General features: G+C 42.1%; 1 protein-coding gene across 3 annotated transcripts in view; it reads left to right on the top strand.

Annotated features, from left to right (window-relative positions):
• scube3 (signal peptide, CUB domain, EGF-like 3) overlaps positions 1–17,739 on the top strand; it is a 78,896-nt gene that overhangs the window by 35,365 nt on the left and 25,792 nt on the right. Inside the window, exons 5-7 of one of the 3 annotated variants that reach the window (XM_078255471.1) lie at positions 8,916–9,059; positions 11,162–11,281; positions 15,999–16,061. In XM_078255471.1, the coding sequence (XP_078111597.1) occupies positions 8,916–9,059; positions 11,162–11,281; positions 15,999–16,061 (327 nt within the window). The remainder of the gene's footprint in view (positions 1–8,915; positions 9,060–11,161; positions 11,282–15,998; positions 16,062–17,739) is intronic. The other 2 variants (XM_078255472.1, XM_078255473.1) reach the window with 2 other exon arrangements.

The raw sequence follows: 17,739 nt of genomic DNA, 5'->3' as shown, positions 1-17,739 counted from the left end.
CCCTGCCCCCCCTGAGCAGGAATAACTCCGGCCAAATGAAGGCTCCATCGTCTAGCTGGCCAAAATGTAACAGTTCATTTATTCTCCCCAAACATTCTCCCAGTCAAGAAATAAAGCCTTTTGAAGGCCAGCCAAGGTGCTCAGTGGTTGATTGGAATGCCATTTAGGTCAAGAAGGGTTCCACTGCTTTACGTTTGATTTATTGTCTCTTCTATATAGGAGGATAACAGGCACATACTATATGTGCGTGAGACGGGATCCAGCGTTGGAATTCTGATATTTCAGGCTCAGTCAACCCACACATCCATAATTTTAGTCCTGTACATTTTTGAATATCCGGGAGGGCAATTACTTTAAGTGTGCACTGATGGGCTGTGTGTGTGTACGTCACATACTGTATAGTAACTTATGTTTTCAGTCATATTGTCTTCAGCTCAATATACACATAATATGATTTGAAATCTTCAGCCAAGTTGAAGTGAAATGAGAGGTGCAGTTTTCAACAAGAAGTTGAGTCCTCTCGATCAAACTTCCTGTCACTCTGCCAATCAATATGGCATAAGTGTGGCTGGCATTGTTTGGAAAGCTGTTGAATAGCAGCAAGGAGTCTAAAATGTCACACCAGCATGATGGTATTAGAGTGTTTGAAGGTCATTGCAGGGAAAACTTTGACATAAGCCCCCGGGGTTGTACTCTCACCTTTTACTGCTAAGGAGAAAGCTGTTGATCGGCAACTGCACGATTTGAACACAATGTTCCATTTGATGTTCAAGTCATGGTCACCAAAACAACATTTACTTATTCTACTATATTAGAAAAAATAATAGAACAATTCCCTCCATTGCCTTTTATCAGTCACCTGATTGTGGATACAAGCATTGCTCTTTTTCTCTACAGTAGGCCTCGTCTTTCCAGGAAATGTTTACTTTGTCAATGAAATCCTCTTCCTGTGTTTACAACTTTCATTAGCTTCCCAAAGGGGTTGTTACCCCTTGTGCAGCCAATCTCTTCTCTCTATCTCGCTCTCGTTCTCTCTGTCTCTCTCTGTCTCTCTCTCTCTCTCTCTCTCTCTCTCTCTCTCTCAAATTCAAATATGAACATAATGGACATGATGGACATAATCATACATACGCACAGGCACACAACTCAGTCATTTTCAATTTAATCCTGCCGGAGGCACAATTGGACACTTTCTGTTTTAGACAGTGGCATGTTGACTTCAGGATATGTGTTTTCTGTGCTGGCCAGAACCGCAGCAGTGCAAGAAATTTTCCAATAAATGTGATCAAGTCCATAATAAAAGTTTGCATCATATTCTCAGTTAGTTTTGCTCTCCAGCCATCACATTCCTCCTGTATGAAATCAGGCACGGGGTCATTGAACCCCGTTTTATTGATGATTTGTTCTAATCGTAAACTGATAAAATGACCTACTTTCTTAGAATGTAATATCCATTTAGCAGACTGTTTGCACATTTTAATTACATGAAGTAATGCGCTGCTAAAGGTCCTGTTTCCATCAGGCCAATGATGCAATGTTTAATACTTAACAATCAAATATATAACTATTTGTATTTGAAAAAAGACACTTGTTTATGTCTTGTGCTGTGTGGATGTCCCACTGTGCAGAAGCCGACACGGTTCTTACACGTTCCCCGTGTTGGTTCTCAGCAGGCCTGCCTGCCTGTCTGTGCATTGGCCACAGAACTGTTTTTACAAGTGTAGAAGTCGCTGCTCCATTGCTCTGCAGCCCAACCGTATAACCAGGCTCTTTTCCTATTCTAGGGAAGTGGAGTGAAGGGAACGCCTCGTGCTCCCATTGCTACGTATTAAGTCTCTCCCGTTGGTCCAACAGCAGAGACAAAGACAAACGGGACACTTTTCCTGTCCCTCTTGTCTTTCTCTGTCCACCCCTCATTTGTTCTGCTCTTACTCTCTGTCCTACATCATCTTCCCTCTTTGTCCAGACTCTACCAAGCCCCATGCCGTGTCCCCCCCACCCCCTTCTCCCCCACCCTTGAACAAATATACATCAGTGGCTTGGGCTTTAGCAAATGTTGACTGCCTTGCCACTGAATTCTCCATACCTCATTTGAGACGGGCATCCCTTTTGCTCGTGGGTTTGTCGAAGGCCATCTATAATCTGGCCAGCCCAGCGTGCTGCTGCGGACTGCCTGAGTGCCAGTGGGGTTTTTCCACTAACACTTGGCTGTAATGGCTTTAACCAGAGGGCCAGACTGAGCTCTGTAGAGACAGATGCCTTCTTCAGCAGCCTCTGCCTTTTGATTTTGGAAAGAATGCGTCTCTGTAATGACATACTGTATCTTATATCTTTTGTATGTCTTTATTAAAGAAAGCTCTGCTGCTGTGTTGTCTGTTGTGTTCTGTTAGGAGGGCGCCCAGCTCCTTTGGGACTGCACAGTGAGGTGACCTTGATAGAATGAGAGGAGGAGTGAAGGCGAGAGTGGCACGTCCCCAGCAGGTGCTGCACAACTGTCTGTGACACAGATGGGCAGACGCACACAAATTTGCTTGCAACCTGCATACATTATGCAAATACACTTGTGTTTCAATGCATACACATGCATTAATGCAAGTTTCCTACTGTATCTGTTTTACCAGCAGGACTCACTCTCAACTGTACACAAATTTAAAGTGTGTGTGTGTGTGTGTGTGTGTGTGTGTGTGTGTGTGTGTGTGTGTGTGTGTGTGTGTGTGGTTAAGGTTAGAGTTGGTTCAGTGGCTCATCTCTGAGAAAAGGGAGTGAAATGAGCAGCCTCAACAAGTCCTTGGGGAAAGGGAGAAAGTCAGCGCTCGAACGACCAAAACGGTAGCTCTTGGGTGGAATCTCTGCTCTCTATGAACGGAGTCGATGAGCAAGAGTTACTTACTTGACCGGCTCTGTCTGACCATCTGTGTCGCAGCTCAGCTCAACTCAATCCAGTTCAGCTCCTTTCCCATTCTCCTTTTCATGCGCTGATATTGGAATCTCTGCTCTCTATGAACGGAGTCGATGAGCAAGAGTTACTTACTTGACCGGCTCTGTCTGACCATCTGTGTCGCAGCTCAGCTCAACTCAATCCAGTTCAGCTCCTTTCCCATTCTCCTTTTCATGCGCTGACATTTTTATCCTCCTATTAAAACTTTTAAGGGCCCATTATCTAAGAGGAAGGAATGTTGCTTTAATAGTGTGGTGGCTCCATGCTTAGGCCCCTTCTTTTCCGTTTGTAACCAACCAACACTAGCTAGCTGCTTAATGTCCTCCAGCCAGCGTCGAGAAAAAAGGGGACCGTCTCCCCTCTGAGACGTATGACAGCAGCTCAGCACGGACCAGGAGCCTTCTTTTCACTGCCCTAAGCACTCAGAGCAGACTATAAACCCTTGGCATGCCTTCCACTACTTCACCCCCTTTGTTTCTGTCTCTCCACTACATGGTTCTCAGGTTTAAGAGAGCTTGCAGCACTCTGGTGAAGAACTTGTGGCCTCCTTGGATCTTTTGTTTGAGGATCTTGTTCGTCGGCATCTTAGCTGGAGCACCCATGTTAACTTTTGCACAGTCCCACATGTGATGTAAAAACTTATACCCTGCTGTTAAAAGTTTACTGTTGTTTTGTTTCTTGGTAGGGAGGGTTTAGCTCAGAAGGACAGTCATACAGGGCCTGAAGCTCCTGTGTCCATGATACAGATGTTTCACTGCGTCAGAAAATGTGTTTTCAGTTGAGTTCTTTTGCAGTTAAGTGAAGTAAAAGCTAGTCTGGTTCTGAGAGAGCGATAGTTTAAATTGCCAGCTACTGGCTAAGATAGTGATTTCAGCTCCAATCAATCTCTCCACACAGCTATCCATTTAGACTCGAGAGTCGCTATCATCAGTAAATCATTAAGTACCTTTTCTTCTTTTGCTGTTGTCCTGACCTGCTGGTTTTCAGAAAGGTGGCTGTGATGTGACCTGCACTTAATGCAATGTCCTTGCAGGCGCTTGCAGCAGATCTCACATATTAAGTTGAAGTTCCACTGACTCAATGAAAGACACAAATTGATTCTACTTCAAGAGAAATCATTTACTGTGGTCTCTTTATCCCCAAGGATAATGCATACTTTAGGAAAGAATAGGAAAAGTAAGCACTGGAAATTTAGCATGCTCAACAAGATCTTAGATGGTCACATATTGAGTGCTATCAAAATAAGTCTTGTCCGCCCTCGTGCCATGGCAATCCTTTTAGTCCTGGTTAATTTAGAATTTGTATTTGAGTGAAAACAATGGAATTGTTGGAATTGGAGCATACGAAATAAAATGACTCTCATTCTATTTCTATGGTCTGGAGTCTTGTTTATGCATGAGCTATGTCCCAATTCAGGGGCTGCAGCCTTCGGAGGCTCCAACTGTTGTATCCTTCGCAGCCCCAGGATTTCTAATATTCATTTGGGCAGAAGCACAGGCAATTTTTGTCTGCTATGTCATCATTAAATTCACTTCTGAGAATGTTTTAGGCGAGAAGTTAACTGTGTAGATGTTGAATATAGGCAGTGTTATGAAAATGTATGGCAAATTAAAAAATTTGCTAGAAATTTGCTTCGGAGTATAGGAGCTACATAACCGGTCCTGATGCCAGCTAGCTCTGCGGGGCTACCTAGATATCTGGCCAGCCAGTCATGCTTAAAGACCCCACTGTGGGGGCGGCCTCTAGCTCACTCAGTAAGGGCATGCGCCCCATGTAGGCTGAGTCCTTGGCAGCGGCCCGGGTTCAAATCCAACCTGCGGTCCTTTGCTGCATGTCATCCAATCTCTGTCTCCCCCCCTTTCCTCTCTATCCACTGTCACTATCAAATAAAGGGAAAACCCCCCAAAAAGAATCTTTAAAAAAAAAAGAGTTGACTGGAGCTCTCCTGGTCTCGGAGACAAGAGATGTGATACATGAGGGTTTATTATTTATTTTCCTCTCTCTTTGAGACACTTGACCAAATGGTAAAAAAGAAAAGGCTCCACTTCGGTGCTGTAGTTAACGTTTTGATCACTTATCAGCTGCAGCTGTCACGGTTGCTAGGCGACAGGAGCGGCGCTTCGACACAAACAGGAAATGCTCTGCAGACCAGATTGACTCATTTCGGATTCCGCTCGGTTCGGTCTTCGTGGGCTTCGAAGGATGCAGCCGAGGCAGACTTCGAAGGCTGTGGCCTCCGATGGCTGCAGCCCCTGAATTGGGACATACGTAGCTATAGGCTTCAGGCTTTCAGAACTGCGTGCAGATTTACTTTTTTGTGTGTTTACAATGGAGTTGAACTGTAATACAGGATTTTTTTTCCAGTTTGTAATACTGCAAATAAATATTGCAATATCTTCATCAGTAGGCCATAGATCTATCACCTCTGTGGCACGCTCGATGGTGTTTTTTGCCCCCAACACTGTGTTAAGGTTAGGGTTAGGTGCCTTGGAGGCAGTGGTCGCAGCGCTGCCTGGAAGGAGCAGTTGGGGGCAAGAAACACCATCGAGCGTGCCTCCTTTAGCAATACATAGTGACAGACATTTATTTAAATGAAAATCTTCGAGATTGCAGTTTTAAGGCCCTGATTCAAAATCACCTTCTTGATTGGGGAAAATAAATGTTCTGCAAAAGTAAGAACAAATTTGTTTATTCCACATGAGATTTCAGTTTTTTCACTACGCTCTGCTTTTTGGTTTGAAGTAGGCGGGCCTCAGTTAAAAAAAAAAAGGTGATGGTGTAACTTGCTTTCGTGCACCAATCAGGATTCAGATTTAAATTATAATCTAATGACAGTTGTCTATGGTTGTTTATCTGAGTTTTTGACTGTTATTCTTGTAATAAATAATATTTTACTTGTTTGCTGCTTATTAATTCATCATTATGCTACAGAGAAAGACTTTAAGCCAAGTTTCCAGGGGCTTTAATAAGTATTTTAAAAAATAAACAAACAAAAAACTTGATTTCTGGCAAATGAAAAATGCATCACATCACACTAGGCATGCAATTGTAGAAAACCAATTACTTTAAATGCAGTCATATGATATTTGGATATTAATATCTATTAAAGGAATAGTTTGACATTTTAGGAAACAGCCTCTTTCTTGCAGAGAGTTAGATGAAAAGACCGATACCACTCTCCTGTGTACGCTAAATATGAAGCTACAGCCAGGACACGTTAGTTTAGAGCCTACCAGCATTTCTAAACCTCACTAAATAACATATTACATCTCATTTGAACATGTGAAACAACACATTGTGGTTTTAACATGAATTTTATTTTATAGATTAAACAAACAAAATCTTTATGCTAAGATAAATTAGCCATGAGATTGACATCGATCTTTCCATCAAATTCTCAGCAAGAAAACATATTTCCCAAAATGTCAAACATCTTTTAACACATGGTCAAAAAAAATATTTATTGGCTTCTGGCAACAGTGTCAACCCTTATTGTTGGGTACAGAGGTCAGGTTAAAGTTGTGACTCCTTTGCAGATGGAACACTCCTACTTGTTTTCTTGGATAATTGCAGTGTTCCCTTTTTACCACAAGTGCAGTAGTTTCGATGACGCCTGTTCGTGTTGAGCAGTGTGAAAACCCATATCGCCTCTGGTCAGTCCCTCTGGACTTATTTAAAAGGCTCCCTCTCAATTCCAAGACTTTGGACTCTATTTCCTGTCCAGTTCTGTGCCTATAAAGGGGTCTGTGATCGTTTTTTATTAGTTTCTACATATAGAGTTGTGTTTTATGGGTCAGCAGATCAGGTTTTAGTAGATCGTGGCACAGATGATCTAGCAGATTTGGTTTTATTTCTCCGTCACTTTGACATCCATCTTCTTAAAGGATGTTTTCCTTTTGGCTTCCTATCATTTAGTAATGATAAAAACTGAAGGCCTTTAGCAGCCAGTTAGAGGGAACAGCACACGGTGGCTGATATCTGGGCCTGGCCTGGAGAAAAGGGCCATTGTGTCAACACTTTGGCTTTTATTGGTCCTCAGAGAGATGAAGGCCCAGGTTCTGGCCCTAGTCTGACATGTTATTGATGGATGGTTGTGTAGCATTCGGAGGGAGAGGGGCTGCATAAAATAAAGGGGGAGTGAAGTGAGTTTTGGGATGCATAATACAACCTTAGTAAGGAATATTTAGTCTTTTGGGCTTACTTAGTTGGAAATTCAATCCTCTGTTAAGTTCATAGATGTCTTTATTTATTTTTTTGTTGCTCTGACCTCAGATAGACACAAAGCCAAGAAAAGGGACCGCTGAATTCCACATCCCACTTAAATATCCACATGACTCGCTGTGAAATTCTGTTGATGCTCATTCATGGTCACTTCACTCAGTCCTGCCATGCCTTTTTCTTTTTGCCATCAGAGCTGAAGCGTTGGTCCAGTGTTTGTTTAGTGCTGAGTCTTTGTGAAGCAGGGAGGGCGGTCGCTGCAGTTAGTTTGATAGTTCACCCTGTCTGCAACACTGACAAGAGCTCAGGAAGGAAAGTCTGAGAGGATTGTATGACCTTGTGACACTTGTTGACAGACTTAAAGTGATGGCACGTATTTAACCAGGAGGTCAAAATTGTTTATCAAACTCGCGTCGTCAGCTCCTTGAAGTAAAGAAAGACTCCGAATAGATTTCAGCCACGAGTGGAAATACATAGAAGGGCCGGTTGAGTTCTTGGCAAAACATATGGAAAACAAGAAGGCATAATTAAATGAGGTTACAGTGGCAGGGGCTATACTACATAAATCAGTAATTAAGCACAGAATTATGTGAAAACACGTTTCTGTCAAGCTGATATTGTTTTCTCCTTGTAGCCCTCGGGGCAGGTACATAGAAACTGTATGACAGAACGCGCTTTTCGAGACTGACACACCACATTTGGACTAAAGACGAAGAGCACACAAGGTTATATGAACTTTGACACTTCCATGCACATATGCAAATGCTTACATTTATAAAAAACGTTGGCTAATTAAGAAAGTTAGACCTCCAAACACCCTTCATTGCGACAGCAGATTTAATGAGACATGAATGGACATGTCTTCTTGCTCACTGCATCCCTGTTCGCCGGAAGAGAAGGAAACGGTGAGAAATCTGTTTGGTTTTTATTGCGCCAGAGAGCTGGTTTGTCACTGCATCTGTAGCAGTGGCATGCGTTCACAACTAATAAGTCAAATATCAGTCTTCTCCCGGCGAAGGCAGCACTGTTATCACAGTACAGAGCAAAGCAGAGGGAGCACTGCCTCCGTTTGTGTAATAATTCATGACATGAGGGTCTCAAGTCATGGAAATGCATGCTAGGTGTCTGTTGTACCTCGTCATGAAGCATTTATACATCACACAGAAATTATGTATCTTTTGTATGCCGTGTTTAGAAAATGTGCTTTGAATTATGAAAGTTTAGAGGTTTGTCATATTTTTACTGAAGTGCTTCAACCTTGATGACTGATCCCCTTATTTAAGTGCAATTCTCTTTTGATCTCAGTCTCTGCAGGGAGAATTTAACCATAGAGTTTGTTTTTTTTGCTCAGTGTGTTCCTCCTTTCTTTTCTTTATGGGGGATTACCTCAATTAAAATCACAGGTCTACGGGATCAGCTCCTGCTGGGAGTTTTATCCTTTCTGTAGGCAGCCTCCTTTTTATAGCCTGAACCGAGTGAGCATGTTCCAACACGTGCTTGAATCTTTGTAAAGGGGTACTGGGCATGTCAGTCACCAGCAGTAGGCATATATGTGACTCAGGGTCAGGAAGCGTGACAGGCATTTGAGCCTTTTTTTTTTACTCCTTATAACAGGTCTGTGACATCTTATTTGAAACCAAACTCTTAGTTTACTGAATGGTCTTTGGCTTTAAAAAAAAAAAAAATTGTGTGTAATCTGTAAAGGCAGTTAAGAGGTAAACTGTCTCTCTCTTTCCTGGTCTCGCTGTTTCTTTCACAGTGCAACCAGAAGGCTCAAAGGAAGGACCCACCTGCATGGACAAGAATCACGGCTGTGCACACATCTGTAGGGAAACACAGAAGGGTGGCATCTCCTGTGAGTGTCGACCTGGATTCCAGCTCACGGATGACAAGTACTGCAAACGTAAGTCATGTCAACCTGAAGCATAGTTTCCCCTCTGTGACACACACAAAAACACACACACATACACACACACACACACACACACACACACACACACACACACACACACACACACACACACACACACACACACACACACACACACAGGGAAACGCACCAGGAGGAGGATTTATAGGCTCCTCATGAAAAGGTGATTGGAGTTGGAAACCTGCCGATGATGGATAATTATACTCATTCCACAAATGCCTTCCAACAGATTTGAAGTAGGCTACTGGCATTTAAGTAACATTACCAAGCCGTGATAATCTCCTGAATAGTCCTCATAAAGAAAAACATGTTTATCAAATGAGGAGCGATCATTTACACAACCAGGGCAAGTGTGGAGGTTACTCGAAGGGGACTGCTCTGATGGACAGCGCACACTTCCTGTTGCTGTGCAACGGAGATCATCCTGTCAGAGCTGGGGCCAGGGCTGATGGGGGATTTGTCTGTGTTTGGATAAGGATTGGAGAAGTGTTATTCTATAGTTTTTTTTCTGTGACAGCCCAGGAAAAGGGCAAAAGTCACTGGGATGGTAGGGTGCAGACAGGATGGCGGTGGAAGCCTCGGCTCGTTCGTGTTCTTTTTCACTCTGTCATCACAGGTGTGTTAAAAGTGCCAAGGTTAATGCGCCCTTTGTCCGCCAGCAAATAAATGTATTTGCACTTGAAGATTTGCAGACACACACATACTTATACCAAAAATCTTCCCATCATTTATGTGCAGCTGACATGAGTCTTGTACTGTTTGTAAGAAATGTCATAAATTATAAAAAATGTCTTCACTTAAAGTTTTTGCCCATTCTGCAGAATCTAACTAAATGGAAGGAGTCTCTGTTTGTATATCTATCCTTCCATTTTCTCGACAACTGTTCATCCGATTGACTTCACACTTGGCGGGTGTATTGCTGAGGACCCAAGAAAGTGCAGTGTTGAGTGCGAGCTCTTGAGATCTATATGGGACATATTTATTAGTAGCGCGTTATGTACACACTGTGTAGTGTATTGAGAGGTGACCATTTTTAACTGTTAGACCTGCGAACGGCACACTGGGTACGGCTCGCTCTCCACAGCTCGCCACAGAACATTCAAGAGCAGATGAAGGCAGAGAGACCGGAAAGGTTACATTGTAGCAAACTCATTTCAACATTTCAAGCATCTGCGATGTAACTTTCCAAATGAACACTTTTGTTCCCAGACATAGCCTGGTCCCAAATAGCTAGCTGTAAGCAAATGACACATATACTCTAGCATTACTAGGGGACGCACCTACTGTATGTCATGGCAGGTGTAATGCTCAGGACCCAAGGAAGCGCAGTGCTGAGTGTGTGGAGTTGTGTGGATGAGTTGTTCTCGAGAAAGCTGCAAGCAGCAATATCAGAGGCGTCTCATACGGAGTGACTTACAATAAGTGCGTAAGTTCAGCCTCTTGCTCGAGGCCACTGGAGCGGCTGTTGGAGAGTTTAGAAAACGTAATGCATCATGCAAAATTGAGTCTGGGGAGGGATGGATGAATAAATCAATGATAGTGATACATGTAATTAACATAATTCACCAGTTGAGTCCGTGAATATGCAAATCAAGGCACACCCTTCTTCACATTATATACATAGATTTTGATATTAATCTGAGCCCAGCTTGGTAATAAGCGACAAAAATGTTGAAAGGTGTCTAGAGATCTCATTGGTTCACAGTGCTCTAATCACATTGAATTGTGTGTTGTGAACAGTTTTTTTTTTTTTTCATACCTGAGACTGAGGTGTGACTTTGTTAATCCAATTATTTTAAAGGAACTTCACAATAGGCGCCTTTACATACAGTACAGTTTGTCTCCTTAAAGGCCTGAGTGCAGTATAAGCCTGCACTATTAACGTCATGGAGCATATGGCCCAGGGAAACAGTATGCATATTATCCTGAAGTTCCAGCTGGGGACCTTTTGTTACATGTCGTTCGGCTCTCTGTACCCTCATTTCTTGTCAACATTCTACTGTCAACTTTCAAATTAAAACAAGTGTGTATTAACCTGTTTTTACAGTTTATGTTAACCGTGTGCTCTTTGATAGTGACGTGTAACTACGGTAATGGGGGTTGCCAGCACATCTGCGAGGAGACAGACCATGGCCCCAAGTGTTCGTGCCACATGAAGTTCGTCCTGCACAGCGATGGAAAGACTTGTGTAGGTGAGTCATCTCACCCCGATACAACTACCGAGGGCAAGAAATAATGGCTTTTGAATGAGAAAATGTAAAACCACAAACAATTAACTCAGCACCCAATTTCAAATTTAATTAACATTTGAAAATAGGTTTATTGTGATAGAATGCAAGTTGAAATTCAGGCCTTATTACAGTAGCTGTAACACCCCGAGCCTTCTCTCTTGATCTGTGACATACAAGGACAAAAGTCTACCACCTACTGTGCTTTCCCCTCTTCTGCTGCTGCTGCTGCTCCAGTAACCTCTCAGTCCCTGCTTCTGCTTTGGCTTTTCTTCCTTCTCCTTCTCTTTACTGGGCACAGTGCAACAGCTCTCCTTATTCCTCTCAGTTTGTTAGCCATACAGTCAGACAGACACCTTCTATTAGCCCTTGGGTCACTTCCTCCACTGTTACCCTTTGGGGATCAACTCACACTCCTGACCTAACCTTCCACTGGCATTTATCAGTGTTTGCCTCCGTTGAGTAAAAATCATTCAGCCACTCAGGCATATTGAACCATTCTGAAGGGCAGTTTCCCATCAGATGGGGCCTGCAGGTGCAGTAGAGTCAAAGCATAGGTTTCGACTAAATGTCTACGGATTGCATTTAGCCATGCAGAATTACACATTTCATTGACAATCATGGAACATTAGTTAGTAGTTGTAAATTTGAGACGGACCATTTCTGCAGACAGGCCCTTATTTTATCCGCCTATTTAACCAGAGTGTCATTAATAGTTTCTTTATACACTACAAACCCATTTTTAAAACCAATTCAGCGTGTATGTTGCATTGTTAGTAACCTGGGTTTGTATAGGAAGCTTCAGTGAGTTGGATAGGACATCATTTTCATTGTCAGGAAGACAAACGGTAATATAATTAGAGGCTACGCCTGCTGAGCAGACTGGTGAGGACTGGTTTCAGTGGCTGTTAAGTTTGAGAGCTTGGTTTAGGTAGGTAGCGGCTGATTAGCCTAATGCTTCTGGATCTCCTTTATTACCACAGCCCTGATGAGAGCCAGACCTATGTCAAGGTCTGGTCAGCCAACCTGTCATTATTGCTGTACCCTGCTAGGCCAGGGGGACACCACAAAGTTGACCACAACCAAATTATGTCTTAGCTTGTCTTATTCCCAAGGCAGAGCTAATGTACATATGGTGTGCCAGATTAGGAAGCAGTCAGCCAGTTAAAATCTCTGATTTCCCCCTCAAAGTCTGGGGTTACAGAGGTGGAGGCAGGGCTGCTCTGCGGTCGACACAGGGGCGCTCCATCTCCCAGACACTCTATTAGTTAATAAAACCTCAATAAAACAAACAATCTGCCAAATGAACCACTGGCGGGAGAGTGAGTGACAAAAACGTTGGAAGACCTTCAGTAAGGCACCACTACTGTGCACTAGGACTGTAACGGTTTAGGCTTTCCACCAAGAAAAATTATTCAAAAGCAACACATGCTGAAACTGTGGTTGTTTTTTATATGTAGCACTTTAGAAGCTGTATAAGTGTACACAGATTTTTCAAGTGGGTGTGCCAGGTTTAGATACAATAACCTTATCCCTCTGGCAAAAAGTTTTTTTGATACATATGACAGCTACCTCTGCTTAGAAGACATTTCATTTTTATGTATTTCAAGGCTTAAAACAAATGTTTTTTTCTTGGAACCAAGAAATCATATTCTAATCCTGAATTCAGTTTTAAATAGTCTCAAATGTCAAAAACAAGATAAAAATGGCTTGCTAGGGTTGTTATATTTTTACACGCTGTCCTTATGACACATAGTGATCATTCCTCTCAGCCACCGCGTTCGGAAAAAGTAAATTATGTATATAGTGTAGAGGGTATCTATAGCAACCACACAAAGTGAAAATACACTCCCTTTTAGCCTCACTATTGATTTGGAAATGTTTATGATTAATTGAGTCTCTGCATACTTCATCTGAAAGGAACATGATTACGAAACAGCTCTTGCCTCATCAGTGGCTTTGTCGTTAGTCTGCTGGGCTCTTTCAGTATGCTGTAGCTTCACCGTTCTATCCATCTTGTGGGGTGTTTCATATGAATTCTGACACATTTTTATTCATTTTGTGGTGTCTCCTCACCCAGGCTTGGTCATGAATTTTGCAATAATATGCCACATGCTGCTTTTTTTTGGAAGTGTTGGTTCTTTATCCTACCTATCTCACCTCTGTTGATACCTTGCATACTATAGGTGGGAATTTATGGACTATTCTCTCTCATTCCTTCATACACATACAAGCACACACACACACTATATTTGTTCAGTCGCCTACTCAAACTTTAAAGTCAGATTATTTGGCTGAAACAGTCTTAACAAAGTCAAGTTTATTTGTCTTATCAAGTACGTTCAGGTATCAGAAAGGAGCAGCCATCATGTGGAAGCATTCACGCTGTTAGCACAGCAAATCATAAACATTCACAAATAGCAGGCAGATGCAGACATGCTCAGGAGTTCAATCATCTGAAGATTTAGCCACACTATGCCAGACACACACACACACACACACACACACACACACACACACACACACACAGATGCACAGAAAGAGAGCAAGAGATACATTTTATAATACAAACAGAAAGCTATACAAACAACTACACAAACATTTGCCCATAACATAAACACACTGTGCTCTCATTTCGGGTGGTCTGTGCATTCATGCTGGTGTATTACCTCACAGTGCTCTGTCCTCTTAACTGCTGAGAATCATTGTTTCTGGATGCTGCATGTTGGGATTGGGACATGTTGGTTGAACTGTGGCAGTCAATGTAAACTGTGCATGCTTTGTGGTGTTGACCTGTTACTTGCAGATATGAGTATCTGCTTTCTCATCTGGCACCCTAAAAGAGCTCCGAATTGGTCATTCTGACATCCACAGGGCCAGAGAATACCTTTAAGGGACTGAATGTGAGTTTTAGTCTGAAATACTTTTTAAACATAATTGAAATAGTGTAAATGATAAACATGTTATTGCATTTAAAATATTCCCCTTAAAAGGTATTTTACCTTTTGCCATTTTGTCTATGTGCTTAAAGGCCCAATCCATCACCCCAGCTATATCATGAGTTCAGTACATGGTTTGCATACTAAATGTGTGCCATGTAGTTTAGTGTAAAGTAAAATATACACTGGACTGTAGAAATGGGAATCACTTGGCAAATTTGGCTTGTTGTAATTTGTTTAATTAAAAGCCAATTAATTAAAAGTCATAATTTGACATAATTACTGTTTATAAGTACTGTTTTTTAAATTGTTTTTTAGTGAAAGCACATAAATTGTACAGCAGGGTCACTGACAGTGCTTAGAGACTTCTGGAATTCTGGAATGATCTGACCATAAAAGACCATAAAGCGCAGACCTAAATCTTTCAGCTTGCAGCACTAACCACCACTTGCTCTGTCTGTCGAGGCTACCAGCACTCATACTAACTAGCAAAAGCCTCATCTCAAACACAAACAACAATGTGTGTGTGTGGAATATTTTTTTATATATATATTAATAAAAGAAAAAAAAGAATAATTGCATGTTGCGAGGTAACACTTTTGCCTTGAGATGTCACCCTTTTCATTTTAGACGAGGATCTGTCATCATCAGTTTGTTGTTAGGATTTGGAAAATAATCACTGCTGTTTGTAAGAGGCTGTCTTTTCTATTGCACAACATGTAATTTTCTCATGTCATTATTACCTCCTGGGGGCATAAATGGATATTAACGATTTTTTTTAATTCAGGAGAGATGATCCCCTCTCATCCATGCTATCCACCTTTTTCCGAGCGTCATACCTTTCATGAATTATAGGGGCAACTTCCAGTTATTTATTTCTTGTCTTTTTTTTGTTGGAGCTTTTTGTGGGATAAATATGGTGGGAACACAACCTGCTAAACGGAATGATGTGATAATACCTCTACGTTCCACTACAGAGGGATGGAAGGACGACCTGAGTGGCCTCGGATAGCTGTAACAAACTAAGTTAGCTTAGCATTTGCTGACATTTACAGAGGTCAGGGACAGGTTGTGCTGTTCGCAGCTGCACAATCAAGCTAAACTAAATTTGGGGCTTAAAGTTACAATTTTGAAGATCTCCGTGTTCTCTTTGGTGGTCTATGGCAATAAGCGATTATTGCACGTGTCTTTTTTGGACCTCACTTGAACTTGTTTTTGAAGTTTTATCGCCTGTAGTAGTCACTCTTTTCTTTGTTTGTTCGGCCATAGTAACCTTTTACTCGCAACGCTAGCAGAGACCGAAAAGAAAGAAAAAACAGTGCCCCGCTTCACACACATGTCAGATGAAGAGCAAGTGTGTTGCGTGAGCTCCACCTACCCTCTTTAGTGGACCAACCACTGCTGGTGATATAAATAGCTAAATATGCTACTGTACACTATCAAAGGCCACTTCTTCAGGTCGTCTCCACATCCCTCGGTTGTATAAAGCAGAGGTATGATCACATTATCCCATGTAAGGTGTGACAGGGTGTTTTCCTAAAAGGGAAGACACCTGTAGCGACTTCAGTGACAGGAATAACCGGAAGTGGCGCCTATTACTGTAGGAATAAGGTGGATATACTGTAAACCACATCAGATCAGTTCTTGTCACATGCTCATGATTTACATAACACACGAATGCTGCGTGGTTCAAGTGTACAGAGAACTAAAATGGTGTTTTTACAATGTGTGCGTGTGTGTTGGTGTGCGCGTGCATGCAGGGGAGAGGAGTGTCCAGTCCCAGGCAGCCCCACAGCTGTTCCCCAATGGTAAATATGTGTTCCTCTGACTCCTCTCTCCGGGGGTCTGTGGGTGTGGGGAGTAGAGGAAGCTAACCTAGCAGGCACTGATCAGGCCCTTCCCCTCCCCACAGGGGCATCATCCTTCTAACCCTTGACCTCTGACCCCCCCCCCCCCTTCCTCTTCCTTCTGTGAATGCCCTCTCAATAACAACCACTGCCCGTGTCAAACCACACCTTTTCAAAACACAGCTGCAAACGGGGAGCCTCTGAGCAGATATACTGTATTTAATATTGTCAACTAGAAAAGATTCTTGTCAAAATAATCTTTCTAATTACAGTGTTTGGAAGTACTGTACTAAAGCACAGTTTTGAGGTACTTAAGTATTTCCATTTTACGCTGCTTTATATTTCTACTCCTCTACAATTCAGAGATAAGTATTGTACTTTTCACTTCACTACTTTTTTTTTAAAGATTTTCTTTTGTTGCATTTTTGCCTTTATTTGACAGTGTAGAGGCAGAAACTGGAAACGGGGGCAGAGAGAGGGGAATGACATGCAACAAAGGTCTCAAAGCTGGAATCGAACCTGGGACGTGGTAATGTGGCATGCGCTGTAACCACTTAGCTATCAAGGCGCTTTATCTGACAGCGGCAGTAACTTGTCAGATCCAGACTTTACATAAAAAACTCTTTGATAAACTTAAAAAGTATAATACATTATTATACATTAAACAAATGGATCCTAACCTTACAAAAAAGCAGTGAGGCCTCTTGTCACATTTCAGATGTTTAAGGGTTTAAGGGTTTAGGGTTGTAAGCAGTTCCACAAGCGAGTGATTTCTCCTCTAAACTTCTCAGATGGTTTTATGTAAACAACTGTTTGTGGCCCAAAGAGGTAATCTACAATTATCCAATATTTCACACGCAAAGGCAAAGATTAAAGTGCAAAAAATTAATACAGATTTGTGTAGCAGAACTTCTTTTTTTGTTTTTTTAACCCTCCTTAAACAGTTTTATGTTGTGACCCTTTGGAGGGGCCACTGAACTAAACTACCTAACAGTATATAAAGTAGTTAAAACAGGCTCCACCTCGGACCTCTACAACAGTAAAATGCTGCTTACACATTAATGCATCAGTATTAAAGCGCCCATATTATGCTCATTTTCAGGTTCATAATTGTATTTTAAGGTTGTACCAGAATAGGTTTACATGGTTTCATTTTCAAAAAACACCATATTTTTGTTGTACTGCACAGCTTTCTCTCACTGCTGCAGATCCTCTTTTCACCTGGTCTCTGTTTTAGCTACAGAGTGAGACCTCTTTTCTTCTTTTTCTTCTTCTGTACTATCTTTGATTGAACTCGCACATGCGCAGTAGCTCAGATGTAGATCATGTCAACTAGCTATCTCCATAGACAGTAAAAGAAAGGCTGTTTCTCCAACTTCGGTCAGTTACAAGGCAGGATTAGCTGGGAGACTTCTAAATGAGGGCGCACATGTAAGTAGTTCTTTTATAGATTATGGTGAACTTGTGTGTGTTGTAGCAGTGCTTTGCTATTGAGAACGAGGTAGCATGCTAGCGTTAGCATTAGCAGCTAACGGTTGCGGTTAGCCAGCTCGTTTCGACTTGTGACGTCACAAGCCGTGTCGATTTTGAACAGCTCACCCGGAGACTGAAGGCAGGACACATTCAGAAACCGTATCTC

Source organism: Sander vitreus, chromosome 7, assembly GCF_031162955.1.
Source record: "Sander vitreus isolate 19-12246 chromosome 7, sanVit1, whole genome shotgun sequence".
Classification (NCBI taxonomy): domain Eukaryota; kingdom Metazoa; phylum Chordata; class Actinopteri; order Perciformes; family Percidae; genus Sander; species Sander vitreus.
Note: the sequence above shows the minus strand (reverse complement) of the source record. Positions and strands in the feature narration are given on the sequence as shown.